This window comes from Euleptes europaea, chromosome 9 (assembly GCF_029931775.1).
Source record: "Euleptes europaea isolate rEulEur1 chromosome 9, rEulEur1.hap1, whole genome shotgun sequence".
In the NCBI taxonomy this organism is placed as follows: Eukaryota; Metazoa; Chordata; class Lepidosauria; order Squamata; family Sphaerodactylidae; genus Euleptes; species Euleptes europaea.
Window position 1 is genome coordinate 25,670,160 of NC_079320.1, and position 27,908 is coordinate 25,698,067.

Here is a 27,908-nt window from a genome sequence, read left to right on the forward strand (position 1 = left end):
CTGGACCGCACTTAACACACACACGCACATAACGTACGCGTGTTACTAAACGTGCAATCCTGTGCACATAATTCACAGTGGGTAGCCGTGTTCGTCTGTCTGCAGTAGTAGAAAAGGGCAAGAGTCCAGTAGCACCTTAAAAACTAACAAAAATGTTTTCTGGCAGGGTAGGAGCTTTCGTGAGCCACAGCTCACTTCTTCAGATACCAGAAGGTCATTCAGTGGAAAAACCTTAACAATACTTCTCTATTATATAAAGGTGTACCATTTTTAACTGGGCAAGAGTCCAGTAGCACCTTAAAGACAAAGGAAAATATTTTCTGGTAGGGTATGAGCTTTCGTGAGCCACAGCTTAAGCTCATACCCTGCCAGAAAATATTTTTGTTAGTCTTTAAGGTGCTCCTGGATTCTTGCTCTTTTCTACTACTGCAGATGTGAAGAAGTGAGCTGTGGCTCATGAAAGCTCATACCCTGCCAGAAAATATTTTCCTCCGTCTTTAAGGTGCTCCTTGCCCAGTTAAAAATGGTACACCTTTATATAATAAGAGAAGTATTGTCAAGGTTTTTCCACTGAATGACCTTCTGGTATCTGAAGAAGTGAGCTGTGGCTCACGAAAACTCCTACCCTGCCAGAAAACATTTTTGTTCGTCTTGAAGGGGCTACTGGACTGTTGCCCTTTTCTAATCCTATGCCCAGTTGTAGCCCGGCCAGTCGACAAAGCTGTGGGGAAGAAGCCAAGGCAGCTGAGGCGCAGGCGCGGTCAATTTCGGGGGAGGCGGGGTCGGCTGCGGCCTCCTTCCCCGCCTTCCTCTCGGAGGCGAATGGGAGGCCTGGGCGGGGAAGAGCCCGCTGGGTCCCCTGGGCTAGGCTCGGCCGCCGCCTTCTCCTCGGCGGCCCGCCCTGCGCCCCTCGCCAGTGCCGCTCCGCCATGGCCTTCGCCGCCGCCTCCTCCGCCGCGGCCGTTAAGAAGCTGGCGGTGAAGCACGTGACCGTGATCGGGGGCGGCCTGATGGGCGCCGGGATTGCCCAGGTGAGGTGAACTCGAGGCCCTGGCGCGGAGGGGCTCTTCCTCTGGCGGCCTGGGGAGGCGAGGGAAGGACGGACGCCGCCTCCTCGCCGAGAGCAGGAGACGGGGGGGGGGGTCCCTCCTCCTCCTCCTCCTCCTCCTCCTCCTGAGGGAGTTGGTTAATAAGTCACTATGGAGGAATGCGGCTTTTATTTTTAATATATATATATATATATATTATTTTTATAACATAAAATATAAACAAATACAATAATAATGATAAAAAGAAAATTAAAAAAGAAAAGAAAATACAAACGAGTATCTATCTATACTTATTAATACATTAACGGTTACAAAATTATAAAGTTCAAAAATATCCCCTGAGGGAGTTGGTTAATAAGTCACTATGGAGGAATGCGGCTTTTTAAATTTATATATTTATTTGTATAACATAAAACATAACAAACAAATACAATAATAATGATAAAAAGAAAATAAAAAGAAAATACAAAAGTGTATCTATCTATACTTGTTAATACATTTACGGTTACAAAATTATAAAGTTCAAAAAGATCCCCTGAGGGAGTTGGTTAATAAGTCACTATGGAGGAATGCTGCTTTTTAAATATTTATTTATTTATGTATTTATTTGTATAACATAAAACATAACAAACAAATACAATAATAATGATAAAAAGAAAATACAAAAGTGTATCTATCTATACTTGTTAATACATTTACGGTTACAAAATTATAAAGTTCAAAAAGATCCCCTGAGGGAGTTGGTTAATAAGTCACTATGGAGGAATGCGGCTTTTTAAATATATATATATTTGTATAACATAAAACATAACAAACAAATACAATAATAATGATAAAAAGAAAATAAAAAATAGAAAAGTGTATCTATCTATACTTATTAATACATTTATGGTTACAAAATTATAAAGTTCAAAAAGATACCCCTGAGGGAGTTGGTTAATAAGTCACTATGGAGGAATGCGGCTTTTTTAAAATATATATTTTTTTATTTTTATAACATAAAACAAACAAATACAATAATAATGATAAAAAGAAAATTAAAAAAAAAAGAAAATACAAAAGAGTATCTATACTTATTAATACATTTACGGTTACAAAATTATAAAGTTCAAAAAGATACCCCTTCGACCCTCCGCCCACCTTAAATAGTGACCCATCACCCGACTTCCAGTATTAAAACTAGTTTCTGTAACTCACTAATTCCAAAGAAGTGTCTAAACAGTTTTAAAAATATCTATTAACAGTAAAATATACCAGTATTAAAACTAGTTTCTATAACTCACTAATTCCGAAGAAGTGTCTAAACAGTTTTAAAAATATCTATTAACAGTAAAATATAACAGTATTAAAACTAGTTTCTATAACTCACTAATTAAAATAGTAAAATCCATTGTTGCCAGCTTATCCCAATATGTGACGACCTTTGCCCAAGTTTTTTTAAATTCTTCTATATCTTTTCCATGTAGGAATTCTGTCAATTTGGCCATCCTCATATACAGCCATAGTTTCTCTCTCCAGTCACGAATTGAAGGTTTATTCTCTTGCTTCCAAACTTTAGCTATTACAATTCTTGCAGCAGCAAAACTATATTGACAAATGGAGGAATGCTGCTTAAAAGGCCATGGAATCAGGCCTGCCCTCCTCTCTGGTCCCTTGTGTGTTCCTCTGGCCCCTTCCAACCACCGTAGTTCATAAGGCTAGATGGCCATCTGTCAGCGATGCTGATTCTGTGACCTTGGGCAGTTCACGAGAGGGAGGGCCTCTTGGCCATCTTCTAGGCACGGAGTAGGGGTCAGTGGGGTGTGTGTGGGGGAGGTAGTTGTGAATTTCCTGCATCGTACCGGGGGTTGGACTAGGTGACCCTGGTGGTCCCTTCCAATTCTATGATTCTAAGCCATGAGAAGTGGAGTCTCAGTTATTGTCGAAGGCTTTCACGGTCAGAGTTCATTGGTTCTTGTAGGTTATCCGGGCTGTGTGACCGTGGTCTTGGTATTTTCTTTCCTGACGTTTCGCGAGCAGCTGTGGCAGGCATCTTCAGTGTTACTCCTCTGAAGATGCCTGTTAATTAGCAGCAGTTCAGCCTGGAACGAGCTGCTAATTAACAAAAATAAACAGCCATAGAGTTGGAAGGGTTACCAGGGTCATCTAGTCCAACCCCTGCACAATGCAAGAAATTCACCACTACCTCCCCACCTACACCCCTAGTGACCCCTACTCCATGCCCAGAAGATGGCCAAGATGCCCTTTCTCTCATGATCTGCTTAAGGTCATAGAATCAGCATTGCTGACAGAGGGCCATCTAGCCTGTGCTTAAAAATCTCCAGGGAAGGAGAGCTCACCACCTCTTAAGGAAGCCTGTTCCACTGAGGAGCCGCTCTAACAATTAGAAAGTTCTTCCTAATGTTTAGACAATCCGGCCGTCTTTTTTCCTGAAGATTCAAAGCACAGTATTCTTGAGCCATGTGGGCAAATGTGAATGCCCGAATGGCGTGGTCATGACTGTAGATTTTTTTTAATGGCTTTATGGGATATGGGTTTGCAAATGTCTCAAACTTCACTCAAGTTACTACCATTAGGGTGAAGGTTGTTAACAGCCGTGTTAGCTCACACAAAAAAACAGAAAAAGAGGGAAACCCTCACTTTTTATTGAGGGAAATCCAAATGATGCAAAACATTGTGCAACTCTTTCTGGTTCTATAGATCCCTTTATCAGCAGATGCTACAATTTTTTTTAAAAAAATGAAGGAAGAAAAAAAGCAAAAATGCCCAGTTCTACCTCTTAAAAGACCCTGTGGGGTCTGCCTTTGATGTTGGATACAGGCAGGCTTATAGTCTGGTAGATGTTAGATGACAGTGCTTGCATTCTGGGAAGGAGCAAAAAATAATGGAGGATGTTCTCATTTGAGGGGGGTAATGCCCAGCAGCATCCAAATGTCACCCCAACCCCATGCAAAAATCACAGCTTAGGTGGCAGACTTGGGGATATAATTACAGGGCATCAAATTGGTCATTTATTTTTTAGACTTTGGCACCAGATTTTTTTCACTCTACTATGTGTGCTTGGTGTAACAAATAATATTAAGTAGCACTGGTCCATCTCATGCCCACATGTTCTAGAAACTGTGCTTTCTTTTATGTGCTCCCCTTATATGGGCTTGCTGGCCCACTCCCTTAAGACCATTGCTCTGCACTGTATCTCATTAATAGGTGAATATCTTTAGGAAAAGCACAGGGTGTTTTTATTAGTGTGCCTAGACTGAGATTTGATAGTGAAGATGGGTTCACAAGCCCTAGCAAGCCCCTGCACTCTTCCCTTGCCAAGAGAGGGTACTAAGCTCTCTCTTGAGACCCCATTTTCTCCATTCAAATACATAGGAGTTTCCTTGCTTTTGCCTTACTGTTTTAAAAAGGGCCTCTCGTCTTTCAGAATTGCTTCACATTTCTTCTTGGGACAATCTTTGTTGATGTGCCTGCTTTCAAGTTAAACAACTCTCTTTGCGAGTAAACTTGGAAATTGACACATGACTGTAATTCTTGTGCTAACAAGTCAGAGCAGTATAAAGTAACAATTTACCTATATTGGCCAAGCAAAAGTATTTAAAATGGTGTCTTTGAACTTTGAAACACTTTTATTTTGCCCTAGTGTTTGGGGGGATTTTTTTCCTTCAATGTAGTTAATGATAAACTAGGATTTTATCTCCACTGTTGCTTTGCAGGCTTATTTGCAGGAATTCAAATCCACGCTCGTGGAGGTAAAAAAAACAAGACGTTAACTGAAATGAAAATAGGGAATTTGGTTTTCTGAATGTGCCTTGTGTCAAGTAGAACTGGGAAGGTGCTTTTTGCGCGCGCATGTGTATGCTCTTTCAGATACCAGTGAACTTATTCAAAATACATGCCAGTCATATCAGAATTAGATCCACCTGAACACCTCTGTGGACAGCAGGATGTCTGGTTGCAAAGTCTGGTTGTGACTTTCTGTAGGCAGCATTGGGGGACGTATGGGCTGCAGAGACAGAGAAGCAAGAAAGCTGTGCTCTGAGGGCAGAAGTCCTTCTGTCTGCAGAAACACTTTAGTGGATCCGAGCACGACCATGTCCCCACCCCACATTTGGAATCATAAGAACATAAGAAAAGCCATGATGGATCAGACGAAGGCCCATCAAGTCCAGCAGTCAGTTCACACAGTGGCCAACCACGGGCCTCTAGGAAGCCCACAAACAAATCCTACATTTACTGATTTTTTTAAACCAAATTTACTTACCCTTCCACCCTTTCAACTAGTCAGGAAGAGATCTACCATGAGGTCTGAGTGAGCTAGTGTTCAACTTCACCCCCATTATTCCTGCAGGTGGCCTTGGATCCAAGCCATGGTCTTTTATATGCCTTTGTCACCTTGAGATTTTTGAAACATTCTCTGTGTGGGGCACACTTAAGCTCCTGGCAGGGCTGGGTCATCAGAAACAAGTCACACCAGTGCTCTCATATTCACACTGGCCCTCTACAGTCTTGTAGGTGCTTCTAGACCAGGGTCTACTGATATCCCCACCAGGCATGGGAAACACAAGCCTAACTTCCTTGGGGGTTCACATGCTCCCTTTCCCCCTCTCTCATGTCAAGCAGTGCTGAAAGACTTCCTGGTTTAGGAACCAAAGTGGGTTATTTGATTTATTTATTTGTGTTATTTATAGTCTGCCTTTCTCACGGAGACTCAAGGCGAGATTACACAGTGTAAATCTTCTGAAATTGCGTGCTTTTAACAAATAGGAGTTTGTTTCTTTCCCACAGACTAGGTTCTAAACCATGATTAAAACTCGGCTTAGAATCCTAGCTTGTACACAGGAGACAGATTTCAATTTGTTGTGTGTGAGTGTATGGCAACCCTGTAGGGTTTTCAGCGCCAGAGATGTTCAGAGGTGGTTTGCCATTGCCTGTCTCTGCGTGGGCTGAGAGAGTTCTAATAGAACTGTGACTGGCCTAAGGTCACACAGCAAGCTTCATGTGGAGGAGTGGGGAATCAAACCCGGTTCTCCAGATTAGAGTCCACCACTCTTAACCACTACACCACGCTGGCTCTCAGTTTACTAAACAATCTGAATTGGTACATGCCAGCAAATCTTAGTTTAGGGAACTTACACAAACCAGGAAGTCTCTATTATGTGCATGAGGGAAGGGCAAAGAGAAAGTGAGTAAGCATCTGAGGCCAAGGATTTCAGGCTTGTCAATGTCATGAACAAACTGTGGTTGTCTGTGGCACCTGGATACATCTATGCTCCTCATATGTATATCAGAAGTAAATTCAGTAAGAGAAAGCCATATCTCTTATGCATCTTGGATTCCAAAGTCCATTACAGATTGAACTTTAATGGTACAAAGTATAGAGAGGCGGGGTGGGAAGAAGAGTTGAGAAAGAAAAGCAGTTGTTTTGTGATCAAGACAAGAGGTTAAGTAATACAGGCATTAATATATCTACATATTTCATCTAGGGCTGCAAGACACAGCCGCTGGGCTGGGGCTGTGTTGAAAGGAGCAGGCCTGGTTCTCTGTGGCTCCCACTAAATGCTGTATAAGACTGAAAGAGACAGGCTGTAATCTTGGACATGTTTTAGAAGGGGCTAAACCCTAAGCTCTGTAAATCATCTTGGTGTAGGTTGTGACCTTGACTGTACCTCTTTCCTTTTTGCTATAAGAGCAGTTGATTGCTACTCAAGTCTAATAGAATAGAAATCAAATAATGTATTTGAGAGTCTTACAGTGAGGTTAAAATCTGCTATCCATTTCTGACAATTGAGGACGTAGCCTTTAGTGATAATGATCCATTCTTCACATGGGTGCCTGGTGTCCGTATGCAGAATTCACATCCATGCCCTGCACGGGGCTAAAATGTTGCCCTGCTCACTCACTCTGCTCATCAGAATGATAGGCAGTTTGCCAGGTTGCATAATATAAAGCACTGATCAACATGGTTGTAATATGTTAGCTCATTGCGATATTTTGTTTATCCCCTTTTTTATACAGAGGTGTCATGCTGGTCAAGGGTTATGTTGTACCTGAAATGAACGCTCTGTGAAAACCTGGCACATTGGAGAATGTATTGTCATCTGATGCCTCAGGGAACCATATGAAACAGTAGATTTCCTGAAGTCAGTTCTGAATTCTGTTGCATGCTTGGTCTTTAGTCTGCTGATACTGGCAGCTTTAGTAGAACGAAACTGATGTGCTGCCAGCAGATGAACATTCATCATGAGCACTTGTGCCTATTTTTGCCACTTACCTCCTACTATAGTGACAAATGTGAGGTCATTCCAGTGTAGGGCTGGCTCGGGCAGAGCTCTTCGTTTTCCATTTGCAGTGCTGCTGTCTTCTGCTATCTTGGAAAACGCTCTGTGTTCTCTCACTGCTCGTTGGTTCGATTTTGCTTCTTCCAGGGCAGGGGTCGGCAAACTCATTAGTCAAAAGAGCCAAATATCAACAGTACAACGATTGAGATTTCTTTTGAGAGCCCAATTTCTTAAACTTAAACTATACAGGTAGGTACACTGTTTATTAACTTAATAAACGTTAATTAAAGTTTTAAGTCTTAATTAAACTATAGGTACACTGAATAAAACGATATCATACTTAATACTGCCATTTCCCCCTCCCCGTCCAGAGTCCTCGTCTGGAGGCCTGGTCTATCGCCGTAAAAGCCTATTGGTAGACCTGGCCTCCGGCTGAGTCCCATTGGGAGGCCAGGTCTACCCATTGGCCTTCTTGGCAGTAGACCTGGCCTCCGGAGGCCCATAGAAGCCAATTGGTAGACCTGGCCTCTGAAGAGGGACTTTTTCCCCTCCTTGGAGTCCAGGTCTACCAACAAGAAAGCCAGTGGGTAGACATATAGCAATGTCAGTTTTCAGACTGGGGGGACTGTAAAAATAAGCCTATAAACTCCATACTTTCAAAAATAGCAACAACAAAAAACCAACCAAAATCCAGCCTAACTGACGTTTTTAATAAAAATTGTACCCAGAATTTGAATTGTACCCAGAAGCACACTTCTGACCTCAATGGGATCCTTATATTCTGTGCATATTTGATCCAAGGTGTTCCAGATTTTCCCCTCACAACAACCCAGCGAGGTAGATTAGGTGGCAGGAGAGAGACTGAGGACTTTCACTCATAGGGTCGCCATGAGTCGAAAGCGACTTGACGGCACTTAACACACACAAGAGAGACTGACCCGTGAACGATCACATTCTAGGATCAGGTGGGATTTGAACTCGGCTCTCCCCTGCCCTAGCCCGAACATTAACCACCATCCCATACAAATGCTCTTTCGAACCGCCGAAAAGCTGCCAAAAAATCAGTTCAGTCCCTAACTGAGACGAGCCAGTGACAGCCTTACCTGGGAAAGTAATCTGAATTACACCCTGGGCCTTACTCCCGTGTAAGCACGCCTCACGTCGCCGGCTGTTAGGAAACGTACTCTCGGAGATCGGGGCGGGCAAAAACCCCAAAAGGGGTCGCCATAAGTCGGCTGCGACTTGACGGCACTTTACACAAACACATACACCCCCCGCGTCGCTCTCTTCCCTCCCCGGAGCTTGCATCGCACTGGGGATTCAGTGGATCTCTCCTCTCCAGCAAGCTCTTCTCTGCGTGCGATTGCCTCGCCTTCCTCCCCTTGGAGACACACCCTCTGGCTAAACCCCCCTAAGCGACCCTTGCCGGCATGGCCGCCAGACTTCCTGGAAAAAAGCCCCAAACAGGAAGAGACGCTGAAAAAGGGACACGTGGACTTGGGTGTCTCACAAAAAGGGAAAACTCCTCTCCCAGCTCAAATTACTCGCCAGGTCGGATTCCTCGGGGCTTGGGCTGTTCTAGTGCTGAGGAGGGGAAAAAGACAACAGGGGAACGGAGTCAGCGCCGCAGAAGACGGGGCGCCGCGCCCCAGCGGCTAGAGGGGGGGAGGCTTTAGCCTCCCAACCATTGAGGGCAAGGGAAAGGGGGACCCGGCCATTCTCCACGGCGGGGGGTGGGGGAGAGACAGCGCGCCCGCTCGCCTTCTCTCTCTCTCTCTCTCTCTCTCTCTCTCTCTCTCTCTCTCTCTCTCTCTCTCTCTCTCTCTCTCTCTCTCTCTCTCTCTCTCTCTCTCTCTCAGGCACGCCGTCTCCGCAGCCCCTGCTGCCGGTGCGAGCAGGCTCGAGAGCAGGGGCTCTGAACCAAGTTCAGAGAGCCGCACTCAACTGGCCAAAGAGCCGCATGCGGCTCACGAGCCGCGGTTTGCCGACCCCTGTTCCAGGGGAAAGGGTGCCATGACCATATCCGCTGCCTGGACAAATTGATTTGAGTTCATAACTTGAATCATGACAACTTGAAATGTGTAGGGATGGTGTAGGCTTTCTAGCTTCTCAGAGTGCAGGCCTCTGGGTGGAAGTGCCATAGATCACAGGCACAGCCCTTCTTTGAAGATACAAAATTGCCAGGTTCAGTTTTGAGCATCTTGTTACACCAAGCACAGAGGTCTCCTTCATTTGGGGAAATTAGCTGGAGACTAGATAGAGGCTGGTGTTGGGATCTTTTTAACCAATTCCACCCCTAGGTGAGCAAGCCAGATGGAGAGCAACCCAATAACAAGGAGGCTTTTATGAATTTTAAAGGTTTTATTAAGAGTAATCAAATAGGGTAAAAACACACATACAAACAATTCCCAACACACACAGAGCTAAGAAGTAAAGGTTTGAGATTCCCAAGCGGGCCATAGTTACCTTCCTGCAGAATAATCAGATCCAGAGTGGCAGCTGCAAGAGGGGAAGGGGAAAGAGGACTGCACACCAGGTGCAGGATTCACATCCTGTGTAAATGGCAGCCAGCTACTGTGGCAAAGTGGAGATATTTTATACCCAAGGAAGGGAGGAGGAGCAGGTATGGTCTCCCTGCAGTTGGTAATGGCTGGTGAGGGCTGAGAATGACTGGTCATTGCCACTCAAAGGTTTGATTACTTCTCAAGTATTGGAATATTATAGAAAGAAAAGACAGGAGCTAGGGCAATACAGGAGGAATAGAGGTTTGATGGCCTGTTGATATCAGCCATTAATTAGCTGCATGTAAGTAAGGGGTAAGATAGGACATTTTGGAGGACTTTCATTCATAGGGTCGCCATGAGTCGGAAGCGACTTGACGGCACTTAACACACACACACAAGTAAGGGGTGGTGCGGACCTACAAGATGGGACTAGCCAGCTGTCAGGCTGTCCCAGGAAAGGAATGCAAGGTGTGAGAGGGAGCGGTCATTGTTCTCTCTCCAGTTGTCAGTCAGATCTTGATAGAGGAGCCGATTTGATGACTATGCAAAACGTAGCAAAGTCCTTCTATTGTTTGAGTAGGTGTTGTCTTTCCACAGCTCTGGGGGTGGCGAGGTGAAGAGAAGAGGTTCTTTTCTCCAGTAGAGTGAAACTTCTTCTAAGATGGAGTCCAGGGCACTTCCTGACCTTGACATCCAGCACTGCATGCCTATGGAAAGGTTCCACTTCAGTCCCGCACGCTTCTTTCTGTCCTGTTTTGTACATCAGTCCATGTATGCCAGAAACTCTGGGTCTTTTTCCAGCGCAGCGTGCCTTCTGGATGGTACTGCTGCAGCCCAGAGCCCTGATTCGTGGGTGTCAGGAATGCTGGGTATACAGGGGTCCTGCCACAATCTTCCTTACAAGAATGTCAAACAGCATTGGGAGGAAGATCCATCTGAGATGCTGTGACACCTCTGCCAGTTGAAGTAGATGAGTTAGAAAGGCTACTGATCTGAAATCCATATACTAGCTTCTTGTTCTTAGGATGTCAAACATGAAATAGTAAGAATTTGTTTACAGTTTATGTGTTGCTGTAAACGTTAGATAAAAATAAGGCTGAGGCCAATGGTGCAAAATAGGTTTAAAAAATTTATTACTCAGAATAGAACTTCCCTACGTGTTTTGCCCAAGAGGCTTCTTCAGGGGAATCTAGTTATTACGGTAGTCTTTCAAATGAGCATAAATTCTGCTGTGAACATTGACATGTTTTAACAAGGCTTGGAAAACTAGCAAAGGGTTACCGTACTTGTCTGTTCCAGGATCATCTGTGCCTGCAGAACTTGTGTTTTGCTGACAGTGGAGCACTTCAACATGTATGGAGTGATGTATGGAGCTATTTTATGTAGATGATTAATTTTATATTAGTGTTTTTATCCATTTCTACTCTGCTTCTAAATGGCCATAATAAAGACTGACTGACTGCCATGTCAGTTTTTTTGTAACAGAAATCAGTAGCAGATCTGGTAATGCAGAAGTGTGCGTGTGTGGGCTAGATTGTGGGCTTGTTAATGCTTAAATTATACAGTTTTAAATAGATAAAAGGGTTGTTGTTTTCAAATGAAATTTACATCCCTATCTTGTTCCATCTTGGCACATTCTTGCAGGGTGCTAAGTTGCTTTTGTGGTGCTGTTTGCAGCAACTGCTTGGCACTAGTCTTTAGTGGACCAACATCATTAGCAGTGGATTGCATTCATACCTTTGATTTCGATGGCTGATTCTCCTTCGTCATTGTGGACTGACCTCTTTTGAAAAACATTTTCTGTAGATTGCTGCAGCAACTGGCCACAGTGTGATATTGGTGGACCAAACCGATGAAATATTAAGTAAATCCAAGAAAGGAATTGAGCAGAGTCTGAAAAAGTTGGCAAAGAAGAAGTTTGCAGACAAACCTGAGGTGACACCTTTGTATTTATACGGTTGTTAAATGCAAAAAACTTATTCTGTGTTCCTTTTGATCTTCACTGTTTAGACCGACAAGTACAGCAGTGTCACATTAATAAAATGTTCTTAACAGATTCCTTTCAAGAAGCTGGCATGAATTACAGAGTGACGCACACTTTCTCCATATCTGCAGCCTGCAAGTTTAAACAGACTTCCATGTGTAATTCACCTTGCTGGATGTTTTTATTTATTTACTTCATTTGTACCCCATCTTTCTCCCCAATGAGGATCCAAAGTGGTTACATCATTCTCCTGCCTCCATTTTATAATGACAACAACCCTGTGACTTGCCCAAGGTCACCCAGTGGGTCACCCAGTGAGCTTCCATGGCACAGTGGAAATTTGAACCTGGGACTCCCAGGTCCTAGTCTGACACTCTAACCACTACACCATTCTGGCTCTCTCTGTCAAAAGCAGCCTCCAAGCATAAGCTAATTTCCATGCATAATTCACCTTTCTGGGCGTTCTTCATGTGTTCAAAAGTAAATAGGAAAACCACCCTGCAACCTGCTGTTAGAGTTCTGCACATAGTGATTCTTGCTGGATTGGCTACACATATACAGCAAGGGAACTGGAGTAGCGTGTTGGTCTACGACTCGGGAGACCAAGGTTTAAATATCATTTGGCCATTAAACTTGGGTGATTTTTTTGTGTGTGTGGCTCATTCTGTCTCTCAACATACCTTGCAAAGTTTTGGTAAGGATGAAATGGAAGGAGCGGTAGCCGGGTATGCAGAGGCCCAAAAAACTGGCTAGGCTCCTCTTAGCCTCCTGATGTTGCCCATTCTGAAGTGGTGGTAGTGAAAAGTGCTGTCAAATTGCAGCTGACTTTGGGTGACCCCATAGGGTTTTCAAGGCAAGAGTCATTCAGAGGTGGTGACCCTTGTATTCCTTGGTGGTCTCCCCTTCAGATAGTCACCAGGGTTGACCCTGCTTAGCTTCTGTGATCTGACGAGATTGTACTAGCCTGGGCCATCCAGATCAGAACACATTGAGAACTGCCAAAGTCTAGATGCTACAAAATGCCCAGTTTCAAGTTTCTCTCTCCATCTTTTGGTGCAGCTAAAGTAATAACTCATCCCTGATTCTGTGGGTTCTGTAAAATGAGAGTTCTTCCTGTATCTATTTCCATGTCTTCTGTCATGGTTGTTGCCGCATTGGGCTAATGCATGCATGAACTGGAAATGCAGCCATCTGCTCCTGCTTTCAGGGCTCTGTCCTGTTCAGTGGCCATAGGCAAGCCTAATTTTGCGGTGAGTCCTGATTCTGTGATTTATATCACCAGGATGAGAACCCTCCTTCCCCCTGGTACGAAGGCAAGTGATTTTGTGGAACACTGTATGTATGCCACCTACATTTCCTTGTAGGAAGAATGAGATAAAAATGTTAAATTTTGGATAAATTATTTGCACGGTGCTTTACACCAAAACACCTGTTGGATGGGGAAGAGAGGAGGCTGCATCCTGCCTCTCCATCCTTTTCACAGGCGTGCTCATGGAGAATCTTGCATGCAGCAAGACTTCTGAATCGGGGCCTTCTCTAGAGGTGGGGGTAAATATACAGTTGGTGTCTTCTGTGCTTAGATGTGCTTTTTAAAAAAATATCATTAGTAAAGGTAAAATAAAACTGATTGCTTTTTCTCTGGAATTGTACTTCTATTGCTGGCCTTTACTTGTGAGGTGTATAGAAAAGTATTATTCGAGAAGTACAGCATACATGTTCATTTAGATTCCAGCTGTTAATGGGGCAAATTAATGTTGCATTACAGTACATTGTTCTTTGTTCAAGTCAGTTATAGTTGAAATGAGAATCTTCCTGTGAAAAGAAATGTGAATAGATCTTGTTTTTTATCTTCAATTGTTCAGGAAGGTGCTCAATTCGTTGAGAAGGTCTTAAAGAACGTGACAACAAGCACAGATCCAGTTGCTGTAGTACACAGCACCGACCTTGTTGTGGAGGCCATTGTGGAAAACATAGCGGTGAAAAATGAGCTTTTCAAGACGCTGGATAAGTTTGCACCAGAGTATGTTCTTAAAATCCTTTAAAATTAATGCAAAAATCCATTGCCATGGCTTACTAGCTTGCTTTGACATATGCTCCTATGTATTTGGGGGAGGGGGAGTTAAGAAGGCAGACTGACTCCTATTCCAAGGAGTCTCATGGCAATTTATAGAATAAATAACACTTTTTATTTATTGTCATGCGGTCTAGTCCGTGGAGGTTTCTGCAGTGATAAAAATGAGACTCCCAAGATTTTTTTCCCCATCGAAAGACTGTCATGCTTTCATAGTGATCATTATGTATTTAAATTATCATTTGAAGATCACCTTGTCCTTTCTTCCCTAGGGAAGTCTTGAGGAATTGAGGGAAGGTATTAACTTCTGAGGGAATGAAGGTAGAGCAGTTCTCTGGTATCTTGTTTGTGAGTGTAAGCACTTGTCCCCGTGGCAATCCCATAAACAACATCCACAGACGAGTAGTCCAAAAGAGAGTTGATTTATTAGAAAACCTACAGGTATACAGAGCTAACAGGTAAATTGGCACAAATGAGAACTAAAGGCACGGCCTAAGGCCTATATGGAGAAGCATTGGTCATATCAGATCGTGGTGGCAGCCATGGCAACCACCCTCCCCTACGAGAGCAGTTCCCACAGAGGAAAGGAATTTGGCAGTTACCAGGTGGAACCAAAACACACACAGTCTGGCTGTCTCAGCAGAGAGCAGGCCTGACAGTGAGGCAAGATTAAAAGATTCCAGAGAACCTCCACTGATGAATTATTTAAGTAAAGTCCCACCTGTGTGTTTAGCTGCTCGTGCTGAAAAGGTTCAGTACTCATTGCTGCCTTAGGATCTTAAATGAGCAGTGTTGGCACACAATCCCTTCCCCCTCACTAGACTAACAAAATAATTAGTGAAATGGCAGCAGAGAAAAGGGCATATTTGAGATAGTGCCTAAGCTCGTATCTGTACCGGACTGAATGCTTCTAAGTCTCCTGACTGCTATGGGCATACTGGCTTGGATCCCGGCTTAAAAGAGCCAGCGTAGTGTGAGAGCCAGCGTGGTGTAGTGGTTAAGAGCAGTGGACTCTAATCTGGAGAACCAGGTTTGTTTCCCCACTCCTCCACCTGAAGCCTGCTGGGTAAAGTTGGGCTAGTCACCGTTCTCTCAGAACTCTCTCAGCCCCACCTATCTCACAAGGTGTCTCTTGTGGGGAGGGGAAGGGAAAGCGATTGTAAGCCGGGCTCCTTGAAAAACATGGATCTTGCACACATGGCAGTGCTAGTGTCAGAGGAAGCAAGTGCCTCAGCAGAAGTGCCGCAGACGCTGTGGAGAAGAGCGAGGGGAACAATATCATAGGATCCAAGCTGTAATCTTCTTTCGTGGTAGAAAATGGGTACCGATCACATTAGCTTTTAGTTTGAATAAAAGTTTCTGTGGTCTTCCCTGATCTCATAAGATTGGCCTGGTATTGAGGGTTTTCAAAGCCCATGTAGGGCTTAGACTTGTCACGGCTCCCAGGTAGTGGGTGAGGGAAGTCTTGTGCATGAAACCCTGGGAAGTCTATTTATTTATTCAATTCATTTTATACCCCGCCTTTCTTCTCAATAGAGACCCAAAGTGGCTTACAGTATTTTGTGGCCCTCCATTTTATCCTCACTGCACCCTATAGTAAAATGTGGAGGATTGTCCAAATTTAGATTCTGAATTTGTACATTCCTCTGGTTTTGTACATTCCTCTAGATCAAAACTTGCATGCACAGAAGGAGTTTGTGGGAGTGAATCTTCCCTGCTTTCTTGATGTCTTCTTAACCCTTTGCTGAGGGACTGGATACTCTCTGAAACAAAATGCAGTTCAGTAAGGGGATCTCTGGAAGGAGGGCGATCTGGAGAAATCACTTCCGCTCATAATCCTGTGTTTTGAAAGGAGAAAAAGGTTCCCCCCCCCCCCCGTTACAGAGAGTCTTACGTGGACTACAAGGGTCACTCTGCTTGTTTTATTATTTGAAGTGAAGTACTGTTTGCCCCTTTGATTTGCATCTAACGCCATGGTATATTGTTTCCCCACAGACACACAATATTTACTAGTAACACTTCATCCTTGCCAATTACAGCCATGGCCAATGCTACTACTAGGCAAGACCGATTTGGGGGCCTACACTTCTTCAATCCTGTGCCTTTGATGAAACTTGTTGAGGTAAGGGGTCTTCTTAAATATTCTGCAAAAAGAAATCAGTTTAGAAATACACATTGGTGTTGTTGTGGTGTTCAGATTTTAAAAAAATAATCCATCCCTTTTGTTGCTATTTTGATCCTGGAAGCCTGTTTTCAGGGACCCAGGAAGGTGAAAACCGCTTCATTAAGAGTGTGGTTGGATGAAGTAATGTATAAGAAATGTTTTATGTAATGATTCAAAGCAGCTTCCCACCCAGTTTTTTGCAGCAGATTCCCCTACCCAGATGCAAAATATATGAATCTGCAGACTGTACTTTGGTTCTTCACAAAAGGCTGGGGTGGAGAGGGAAAGCTGCCCTCATAGGCTGTTTGAGTTCTGATATCTTCCCTAAAGACAAGATACCGTTGGTGCCGTAATTTTAAGCTAAGAATTTATTTCAAGCTAAGAATTTGACTACCAGGTTAGGAGATGTGACTTGGAGCTCTAAAATGAAGGTTCTGATTACCATCTAGTACACCAGGTGAGAGGAATGTTCTGGGAAGTTTACTTCCTTGAAAATATTGTCGAAGGCTTTCACGGTCAGAGCTCCTCAGTTCTTGTAGGTTGTCCGGGATGTGTGACCGTGGTCTTGGTATTTCTTTCCTGACGTTTCGCCAGCAGCTGTGGCAGGCATCTTCAGAGGAGTAACACTGAAGGACAGTGTCACTGTCCTTCAGTGTTACTCCTCTGAAGATGCCTGCCACAGCTGCTGGTGAAATGTCAGGAAAGAAAATACCTTGCTTCCTTGAGCTTATCCAATGATGTTAGTTATGGCCATGGTTAAAAACTGGTGTGGGCAAGGCCAGCTGAGTGAGTCTTCCCCACAGAATCGTCTCTGTCGCTGCAGTTTGGCTGCAGGCTTTTAAATATTAGCATTTGGGGGTGAATCCTTAGGAGAGCATTAGCGAAATATTAAAAGGGTAGCGAAGTCTCTGTTGAACCCAATGGATTGTGCTTTCTAAGCAAGCTTTGTACTGGCAAGGCTAGAAAACAGTTAATGCTGGATGGAAGGACAGAGGTGAGGATGGCCAAAGAGAGAGAGGAGGTGGGTGCTATCACATGGAGGGCTTCTATGCAATCATGCAAGCATTGCTCATTGTTTCTGGATCTCTTACAGACGAGAGGTGTAGAAGAACTGAGGTGTAGGTTGCAGGACTACTCAAAGCACTATGGTAGTTTGGGAGGGTAATTGTTACCTTACCCTCTGAAGTAAGAAATGTTGATTAAATCAGAAACAAAAAATGGGTTCATGCCGATGTTCTAGGGATCATTACTAACATTGCCCACTCTAATTGTGTCCATGTTTTTTTTTGAAATTGCCATTGAGAATTAATGCTGTGTGTGTCATGGCTATTAATGTTGTTTGTACCGTTGCTTAAAAGGAAAAGATGGATTCCTTGGGTTGGATCCAGCGAGCTTTCCTGCTCAAACTCACCAAATTCCCCTCCTTACTACACCCTCCACTCATAAGGCTTTTGTCCATGCAGGTCCCATGATCCCCAACATAGCCTTTTGGGTGGTCAAAGGGAACCCCCCTCCTCACTACTTCACCTGTGGAAAAGATGGTTGGATTCAACTCCTGGTCTGTAAACTGCTTGATTTTCTGAGGAATGAATTAAGTATGAGTGGCTGTTTTAATTTAGTGTATCACGAGGTGGTTATTGTTATTTTATTTTTTTGGAAGACCTCTTCCTGTTGACCCAAGTGGATAACCCACTTATTGAGACCAACCTGTGACTTTCTTGCTAGGTTGTCAAGACGCCAATGACCAGCCAGAAGACTTTTGAATCGCTCATGGATTTTACCAAAGCACTGGGGAAAAGCCCTGTTTCTTGCAAGGCAAGTCAATCTTAATATGAGCTATAATCAGCTAAATAGGTTTGTTTTTACAAAAAATTTTATTATCCATTAAGGGTTTGTTTTTTTTGCTTTGACCTATAAGAGGGTATCATTTTGTTTGTTTTTAAAAACCACCATTCAGGGGCAACAGCTTGCTAGGTAGTGAATGAAATGAAATCTCTTTGCAAGTAGTAGTATGTTCTTTCACTGTACTGGGAGCACAGACATTTATTTATTTATTTATTCAGAATATTTTATGTCTCCTTTCCACCCGATCACAATTCCCAAGATGGCCCACATAAAAACATTAAAACACTTGAACAATTAAAAACAATTTTTATCTGGTAAATTATTGGTTTTAATTGTTTTTAAATTGTGATATTTTTAAACAAGAGAGATTCTAATCTCTCACAGGTTGTATCTGGTTGTTTTATTCTGACCTTCGCCATAAATAAATTTATTCAATTTATTCAACAATTAAAAACACTTAAAATTATAAAATAATTCAGTAAAAACACTGGAACCAGGGAGGAGGGCCTTTAACAGTTACTGAGAGTACGCCAAACAAAACAATAAAGTCTTCACCCATTGGTAGAAGACACTGATAGAGGGTGACAGATTAATCTCCTTGGGGAGGGAGTTCAAAAGTTTTGGTGCCACGGCCAAGAAAGCCCTTTCTTGGGTTACCTCCCAGCTAGCTTCAGATGGCGAGGGCAACCGAAGCATGTCCTCCAAAGATGACTGGAATGCACAGGTGGTTTCATATGGGAGAAGACGGTACTTAAAGTATGTTGGTCCCAGGCTGTATAGGGCTTTCAATACCAATGCCTTGAACTGAGACCGGAAGCAAATTGGAAGCCAGATGGAACAAGACTGGAGTGATATGGGCCACAGCATTCTGTACCAAGTGCCGCTTCCAGGCAGTCTTCAAGGGCAGCCCCACATAGAGCACATTGCAGTAATCTAACATTGATGTTACCAGGGCATGCAATCACAGTGCCAAGACCTTTTGTGCCCAGGAAGGGCCACAGCTGGCTTACCAGCCAAAGCTGGTGAAAGGTACCCCTGGCCACCACTACCTCTTGTTTATCCAATGGGAGGCTCAGGTCCAGCAGGACCTCCAAGCTATGAACCTGCTCCTTTATGGAGAGTGCAGCCCCTTCCTGAACTGGCCTCCCCCCAAACACCAGTTCATTTAGAACTTTTATGCAAACCCCTCTTTAGAGACTTGCTCAACATAAAAGTTTTCAGACGTCATGAGGCAGATGAACTGCTTGAAGAGGTGTTTGTTGGAGAGATACATTCTAGGGCACCTCAAGATGATCCAGATGAAACAGTGTGGCTTGGTGCAATGTGAATGACCCCTTTGCTTTTGGTCCTCCATTCTTCTGTTAGATCATAGAATCATAGAGTTGGAAGGGACCACCAGCCGGGGTCATCTAGTCCAACCCCCTGCACAATGCAGGAAACTCACAACTACCTCCCCCCCACACACCCCAGTGATCCCTACTCCATGCCCAGAAGATGGCCAAGATGCCCGCCCTCTCATGAACTGCCTAAGGTCATAGAATCAGCATTGCCATCAGATGGCAATCCAGTCTCTGCTTAAAAACCTCCATGGAAGGAGTTTACCACCTCCCGAGAAAGCCTGTTCCACTGAGGAACTGCTCTAACTGTTAGAAATTTCTTCCTAATGTCTAGATAGAAACTCTAATCAGTCAGTTAATGACTTCCAATTTTTCACAGATCATGGATGGGAACCTGCAGATCTGACAACACCTTTCCCTGGTGCAAAAGGCAGCAGGAGAAGGCGCCTCCCTTAACAGATCAGATGGAATCTAACTCCATCACGTCCCTTTATGTTCAACGAGGCACACACAAAAAGCAAAATGAACAAACCAGTTTGCAGTTGTGCCTTGGGAGGGAAAGGCAAAAGCTGTAGCTTGCCAGGCTTTGTGCTAAATTGGAAGTCACTAATTTTTAGCAAGGAAACAAGGTATGTTGCAAGCAAACAGTTACTTCACGTAGCCCCAGGCTCTGGTTTTGACCTGCATCTCACCCATCCTAGAATACTTGGAAACATTGGCATGTAAGGGATCAATAAATGGAAGTTGTGGCTACTGTGTCTATTCTGAATAGTCGAGCTTTACATTTTCTTCTGGTTTGAGAGTATTGTTTAAGCCAAGGAGAAGAGGTTGGAGGGAGGAGGAAGGAAAGGAACTGTAGAACTCTGCCTTGCAAGGAAAGCCATGATCTTTGACCAGAAGCACTTCACTCCTCTTGTGCATCCCTCATTGGGTTTCTCTGTTCCTTGCCCCTATCATGGGGGTCTTATTAGCACTTCTTAGAAATAGTATTCTGATACATCATTGCATTGGAACACGGATCTATTTCTCAACCTTCTCTCTCTCTCTCTGTTTACAGGACACTCCTGGCTTTATTGTTAATAGACTCCTTGTGCCATACCTAATGGAAGCTGTTCGGCTTTTTGAGAGGGGTAAGTATGAGATACTAGATAGCCCAGGATAGCCCAATCTTGTCAAATATCAGCAGCTAAGTAGGGTCGGGCCTGGTTAGTACTTGGATGGGAGACTACCAAGGAAGTCCAGGATTGCTATGCAGAGGCAGGCAATAGCAAACCACCTCTGACCATCTCTTGCCTTGAAAACCCTGAGGGGTTGCCATAAGTTGGCTGTGCCCTGATGGCCAAAGGGAAGTAATTGTAGGATCTTAACAGTGTATTCTGTAGTTTTGTATTTATGTAAGGGCCAAAGGTAGAGGGAAGGTGGCATGGTCTAGCCTGATCTCGTCAGATCTCGGAAGCTAAGCAGGGTTGCTTCTTGGAAGGAAGACCAACTAGGATGGCTTTGCAGAGGAAGGCAATGGCAAACCACCTCTGCTTCTCACTTGCCTTGAAAGCCCCTTGCTGGGGTCACCAGAAGTCGGCTGCAGCTGGTTGCCACGTGCACACACAAAGGCCAGAGGTGGTACTAAACTTCAGTCTTGGGCCTTTATGGACTGGGTATAGATGACAAAATATAATAAAATATAAAAGATAGGAATACTGTATTGCTCTTTGTGGGTTGAATCGACCTGTTCAGAGGTGATGCTAGCTTGTGTGAAAAGACTGGGAGATACATTGTAGCTTTTGCCTAGACCATACAGCCCAATCTGTTCTGACCTACTGGTTCCTCATCCAGACCCTTGGTGTTTCTTCTCAGGAGCCTTCTCTGTTAGGTTTGCAGCATTGCTCTTTTTCTGGCTCCCTGCATTCATCTTGTTCACCACCAAAGGCTACTTGAAGAATTGGGCATAAGCTGGTTCCCTTTTTCTGTGCTCAGCTGGCACTCGGGTTCCCATAATCCACACTGCCACAGTCCAGGAACGTTGTTCGGCTGGTTAACTGATAGGCTGAAGTGTCGAATGTTTCTTGCCCCAGTAGTTTTGCAGTGGTGTTCAGGAAAGTAGGGATGTCTTCCAGACTTTTAGAGCAAGTTACTCTTGGGAGGGGGAGAGAGTCTTGTCTGCTTCAAAGTCAACAAGCTTGCTGCGTGAAAAGCAAAAGAAAAAACTTACTTTGTAAAACTGTTCAGGCTTAAGCACTTTTCACGGCTATGTGCTATTATGGATGTTATTTCAAATGTGTGTTTTTTTATGGAAAGCAGCCTTCCCTAACAGATGAAAGACTTCCATTATCAGGGACTCTGTAAATCTCTTTTAAATATTTAAAAACTCCCTTTGTAGTTTAAAAAGTGGCTTCAGTTTCTGAGGAACAAATTAAGCATACTGCTTCTTACCCATCAACAAATAAGGCTAATTACTTCTCAAAGACAGAATAAGAGCAAATTAGAGTGATTTTTTTTCAAGCAGAGGAGTGGCATTGTGGAAACTACTTTTGTTCTGTCTAAACTATCACCGTATAAAAGGCCTCAGCTAAACGTTGCCTCCCAGAGTACATAAAATCTGTAACGGTTTTAAATTTACAAGGCCGGAAAACTGGAGGTGACTTCTGATGAAATGCATTTTTAATTTCATCTCTTTTGGGAAGGCAGTGTTCCGATTTCAGCTTTGGTTGTGGCTTTTTAACAATACCAAAGCCCCTAGGCTTTCAAATATTTTGGAGGGAAACTGCATTAAAATGAATTTAAAAGCTAGGTTGACTATAACGTAATTTCAGTTTGATTGTATTTATTTATTGTAATTGTGCCAAGTAATGAGTACCCAGCTTGCTGGGGGTAAAGGGAAGACGACTGGGGAAGGCACTGGCAAACCACCCCATAAACATAGTCTGCCTAGTAAATGTTGTGATGCGACGTCACCCCATGGGTCAGTAATGACCCAGTGCTTGCACAGGGGACTAACATTACCTTTTAAAAGGGAAAGTTCTTATTTCAGTTAAACAGGAAGGTTAACTGCAGATGGATTTTTTTTGGGGGGGGGTTAATGCCGAGAGAAGGGAGATGCTCTTGTTCAGGGTATTTTAAATTTCTCTTACTTCAAAGTAGTATTTTCCATGTTGATTCATCTGCCAAGGGAAACCTGAGCATCTGTTGTGAAACTCTTGCCCAACACCAAAGATTTGGGGGCTGTTAGCACATGCTGAGTTCATGTGGGTCATTGACCTCGCCTCTTTGATTGTTCTTGGTGACACATTATCATCACTTGGGGTGACAGCAGAGCCATGTATTTTCAGGGGAAGGTCAGTTGTGATGGACAAGCCATCTTTCAGGGGAAACTTGTCTTCCCTTCCTAATCATTGTGTTGAGTTCAGCATCCCTCTCCATGCTGTAGTTCCTGTGTTCTTGGCTTGAGATTTTTCGGACTATATTACTGTCAATCACAAAATCAGCACAGTGTGGCATTTATCTGCTGGCTGCGGGGGTTTCATCTTTTTTTTTCCAGCCAAAAATTCCAGCTTGACTTGTAGCAATTTTTTAAAAACTGGTGTACATATCAATTAAAATCTAATGAAACGTTGTACTGTTGGGAACTGAGTCTAGGCATGAGAAGTGGGTGACCGAGCAATGCCATCTCCACCTGGCTTCAATAATAGCAGCTAGGAGAAGAGGGGCTCTTGTGGATTGGCTGTGGCTCAGTGGTAGAGCATCTGTTTGGCATGCAGAAGGTCTAAGTTCAATCCCCGGCATCTCCAGTTAAAGGGACTAGGCAAGTAGATGATGGGAAAGACCTCTGCCTGAGACCCTGGAGAGCCGCTTCCGGTCAGAGCGGGTCGTGCTGTTCAGATGACAAGCTCTTAGAATGTATCACTTACTGAGAAGTGAAGTTATCTTATTCAGCCTGTCATCGAGTAAGCAGGACTCAACAACTTTACCTACTTTTAAAAAGCAAGTCTTTATTGATATACTTCTAGTAAAATATGTGTAAATGCAGATTATCAAGTCTTTAATACTTCTATAAAAACTTGTCAAAGTACAATGTATGTATTTACAATGTCTGAAGTAAAAGCAAGCAAGTCTTACATACTATTCAGTTTCAAAATCCAACTTCTAAAATATAACAGTCAAATTATTCTAATTCAGTTCAAAGTATCTAATTCATAAAGTCTAGAGTAATGTATTTAAGCCATCCATACCAGTCAGCCTTTTCTTGAGAGTCTTTGGAAGGTTCTGATTCTCTGGGCTTACTGTGGCTGTATTTATACTGTTTCAGACTCATTAAGAGTGTTGATTTTACCATCAGGAGGGATATCTTCCTCCCCACTTTCAGATAACATGAGCAGTGCAATAATATACAGTTGCAGCTGTTCAGGTTATTAGCTTCTCCCCATGACCAAATATGGGCTTCCTTTCCTTTCAGTCTATTTTATTTAAAGTATAAACAATCATTTCTGAGCTCCATGATCACTCCATATACTCAATTTTCATACCATTCTCATCTTCAGTACAATACGCATTAAATGAGACTATTTAGAAATTACAATACAATATGTAACTATATAAATCATAAAACACAATTATTGCTCACATTGTAACATGTAACCATCTGGTCAGTAGGAAACATAGCCTTCAGCAAGGTTATAGAAAACAAGAAGCTTACTGCACTTATAGCCTTGAGGTCTTTGAGTAGACCTTCTCAAGGTTTGAGGATAGCAGGACTTTTCTGCTCTTGAGATATGAGCAGCTGACAGCTGGCAGCTGAATCAGGAAGGGTAATTTCAGATACCCCTTTCTGGCAGATCGTGAAGAATGACTCTGTTCTTCTCCCTTCAAGGACAAGACCAGGGTAAGTTAGTTAGCTCTTGAAAGATTTCAGACCTTGAGAGAATTCAGTCAGCCTGTTCTAAGGACATTTGCATTTTGCAAGCTGTTGCCAGGCTTTTCATTACACAAACCTCTGCAGTTTGTGGTTCAGTTTGTATGTTGTGTTCAAGCTCTACATGGAATTAATTCTGCCATGTACACAAAATACCATAATTATGTCAGAGACCGTGACACTGACTTCAATGGACCAAGGGTCTGATACAGTATAAGGCAGCTTCATGTCTTCATGTGTATAGAGCTCAATGAGAGGATTTCAGCAGCTATTTGAACATTTAGCCCCAGATGGCTTAGTTGCTCTGTGCTAACTAGTGTGCTGACTCTGAGACGAACCACCTTTTGCGGCTGAATGGGCATGACTGCTTCCATAATTGCGTGATCTCCTGATGTAGCTTCCAGGGTTGTGGTCCCGTCACTGGGAGCTGGTCAGGGGCAGGTTGACCAGAGGAAAAAGGAGAGGGGAATGAAACCCAACCTAAAAAACAGAAGCTGGTTACCCAAGGTTTACCCAAGGTGGGATAAATTAAATAAAAATGATAGTGAAAATATAATTTATTTAAGGTGCTATGTCAAGATAAAAATTATTTTAAAAAACAAGTTAAAACAGCACAGTGGCATTTCCCAAGGCTGATATACTGTAACCACATGCCAGACGCATTTCGGCCTATTTGGCCTTCCTCAATAGTCAAGTGAAACCCATGTAAAACATACACGCATATTTACGGATATATAAACATATACAGACAATTATATATCAGACCAGGCATGTATATAGGTTGCATAGTATATTTCCAATTATACCAACATCTGGTTAGATTGTCTACAAGTTGTTATACTGGGCTCCCATATAAAATGTGAGCGCAGTTATCAACCTGATTAGCTTTAACCAGGGGCAGGCTGACTCCAATTACCTGCTGACCTACTGGAACCAGATTTAGTTTAATATCTGGCCCATGTTCAGACTATTGGGAATCTGCATTCCTAGCGCCGGGCCTGCAGGCAAGCAGTTATCCACAGCGAGACATCAGTGGCTGCTGTCGCCTTAGAAGCTCAAGCTTTATTGAGTCGCTGTGTGAAGCCCTCTGTAAAGATCTCCACCAGGATTCTGTTCGCAGAGCCCTGTTAATTATTGAAAGGGAGAGAGTACATGCAGAGCTGTGTTCATCTGGCTGTCGATCTTTCCTCCAGGAGATGCATCCAAGGAAGATATTGATGTTGCCATGAAGCTGGGGGCAGGCTATCCCATGGGCCCATTTGAACTTTTGGACTATGTCGGCTTGGATACCAGTAAATATATCATAGATGGTATGGTGTTTTTCTGCCCTCTTTTCTTTTTGTTAAGTGAACTTGTTACCCCTAATGTTGTGCTGATCCTGGCAGAGGAGCCTTTCCTCAAATTCTTGCAAACGGCTAGTGTGGTTTGCAGGTAAGCGATGGTATTAACAAACAAAGGTTTCCTGTAGAATAGGAAGCTTAGAGAGGAATCCAAACGTGCAAGTGGAAAGGGAGAGTACAAGCTTAAGGCATGCTCTTCTAATGGAGGGGAACATGGTTTGAGCTTCTGTTTGAATCTATTGCCTTTTAAGGAATTGGCTGTCTTAGGAAACAGTAAGGAATTGAAATGAGAAAACTCCCTGGCTTTGATCAGAGAAGTCCATATCAGTGCAATCAAAAAACCTTTTAAGTGTCATCTGACTGATAGTTTTCTTGGTCTTTGTGTTGAAGCCATCCAGGAAAAATGTTTGTCTACACATATCTCCCCACGTTTGACATTCCAACTTTTTCTTCAGTCAGATTTCTTGGTCTCTCTCTCCCCCCCCCTTTTAAGGTATATTCTGCAAAGGAGCCATCATGGTGTGGTTAAGAGTAGTAGTGGACTCTAATCTAGAGAACCGGGTTGGATTCCCCACTCCTCCACATGAGCGGCGGACTCTAATCTGGAGAACCAGGTTCGATTCCTCCACATGAAGCCAGCTGGGTGACCTTGGGCCAGTCACAGTTCTGTCAGAACTCTTTCAGCCCATGCAGAGGCAGGCGTGGCAGACCACCTCTGAATGTCTCTTGCCTTGAAAACCCTACGGTAGGGGTGTCAAACTTAATTGTTACGAGGGCCGGACATTACATAAATGTAACTTAGTCGGGCTGGGCCATGCCTCGCCATCCCAAATTGGGACTACTGGGAGTGGCTGCCTTGGCTGGCTCAAGGGCCGAGTAAGAGTTCTCAAGGGGTCAGATCTCATCCGTGGTCCTTATGTTTGACACCCCTGACCTACAGGGTTGCCATAAATCAGCAGTGACTTGACAGCACACACTCACATATTCTCATAGAGGACTGCTTTGCAATTTGATTTCTCAGCTGGGGCTTTACTGGGTCAAAGGTGCAGTCCCAAGGATTTGATCATCTGCATATGCACCAAGGTGGTTATGGGTTTGTATATCCAAGGGAGGAGAGAACCTGTTCCTAAGCTGAATTTTCAGAATTCCAGTGGGGTTGTAGACCTGTAGCATTTGGAGTACAAGAGTTCAATTGAGCTGTCATAGGCACCATCTTTCCTTCACATAAGAAGACCCCTGCTGGATCAGAACAGTGGTCCATCCAGACCAGCATCCTGTCTCACACGGTGGCCAACCAGTTGCCTCAGTTGGCCAAACAAACAGGGCATAGTAGAAGAAGAAGAGTTGGTTCTTATACCCCACTTTTTCTCTACCTTTAAAGAGTCTCAAAGCAGCTTACAAATTGCCTTCCCTTCCCCTCCTCACAACCTTGTGAGGTAGGTGGGACTGAGAGCGTACAGAGAGAACTGTGACTATCCCAAGGTCAGCCGTGAGGCTTCATGTGTAGGAGTGGGAAAATGAACCCGGTTCTCCAGATTAGAGTCCACCGCTCTTTACCACTACACAAGCTGGCTTTCCCAGTGCTGCTTGCTGGCGCTGGTATTCTGAGGTTTGCTGTCTCTTGACAATGGAGGCTCCCTCTACTCACAGTGGCTAGTAGCCATTCATGGATCTCTCCACCATGAATCTGTCTTAGCCCCTTTTAAAGCTGCTACATTCGGTGGCACTGAATTCTTCAGTTTAATTACCCATTGAATAGAGAACAACTGTTTCCTTTTGTCTATCCTATTGCTTATCAGTGTCATTGGGTACCTCTGAATTCTAGCATTATGCAAGATGGAGAAAAAGATTTTCACCTACTTGCTCTACTTCATACATAATGTTATAAACCTTTATAAATCCCCCATGTTTTTTTTTCTAAACTGAAAAATGTGAGACTCCTTAGGCTTTCTTCATAGAAAAGGTGCTCCAACCCTTAATCATCATTCCATTTTAGAAATACTGTCTCACTTATTTCTGCATCTCTTTATGTGCAGCTGCGGAAGTGTCAGTGATAGTTTTGCCCAACTGAATTTTCATACTAATTTTAACCATGTGTTATAGTTGTACAGGAACATCCATAGTGTAAATTCAGTGCATCGATACTCTCTTTTTTTCTTGCTAGGGTGGCATTTGTTAGAGCCTGACAATCCTCTCTTTGCTCCAAGTCCGCTGCTGGATAAACTAGTAGAAGAGAAGAAATTGGGAAAGAAAGCTGGAGAAGGATTTTACAAATACCAATGAACCTCATGGTCGGCTGAGTGTGCCAGGCTAATCCAAGGAAGGGATAACCATGTTCCACTTTCTGTGTACCTGGAGCACCACTTAATCATGGCCTTAAAAAAAGACAACACTATCTAATCTATGCTGTACATTTTTATTGTAGTG

The 27,908-nt window shown here is 43.5% G+C and overlaps 1 protein-coding gene across 1 annotated transcript; it reads left to right on the forward strand.

Moving 5' to 3' along the window:
- The first annotated feature begins 689 nt into the window (after nucleotides 1–689).
- On the forward strand, nucleotides 690–27,766 carry HADH (hydroxyacyl-CoA dehydrogenase). Its single transcript, XM_056855023.1, has 8 exons — nucleotides 690–1,031; nucleotides 11,641–11,769; nucleotides 13,681–13,838; nucleotides 15,885–16,011; nucleotides 17,779–17,868; nucleotides 20,293–20,365; nucleotides 25,335–25,451; nucleotides 27,646–27,766. Exons 1-8 carry the CDS (start codon nucleotides 690–692, stop codon nucleotides 27,762–27,764), a joined length of 1,155 nt encoding a protein of 384 aa, XP_056711001.1. The 3' UTR covers nucleotides 27,765–27,766.
- The last annotated feature ends 142 nt before the right edge of the window (nucleotides 27,767–27,908 follow it).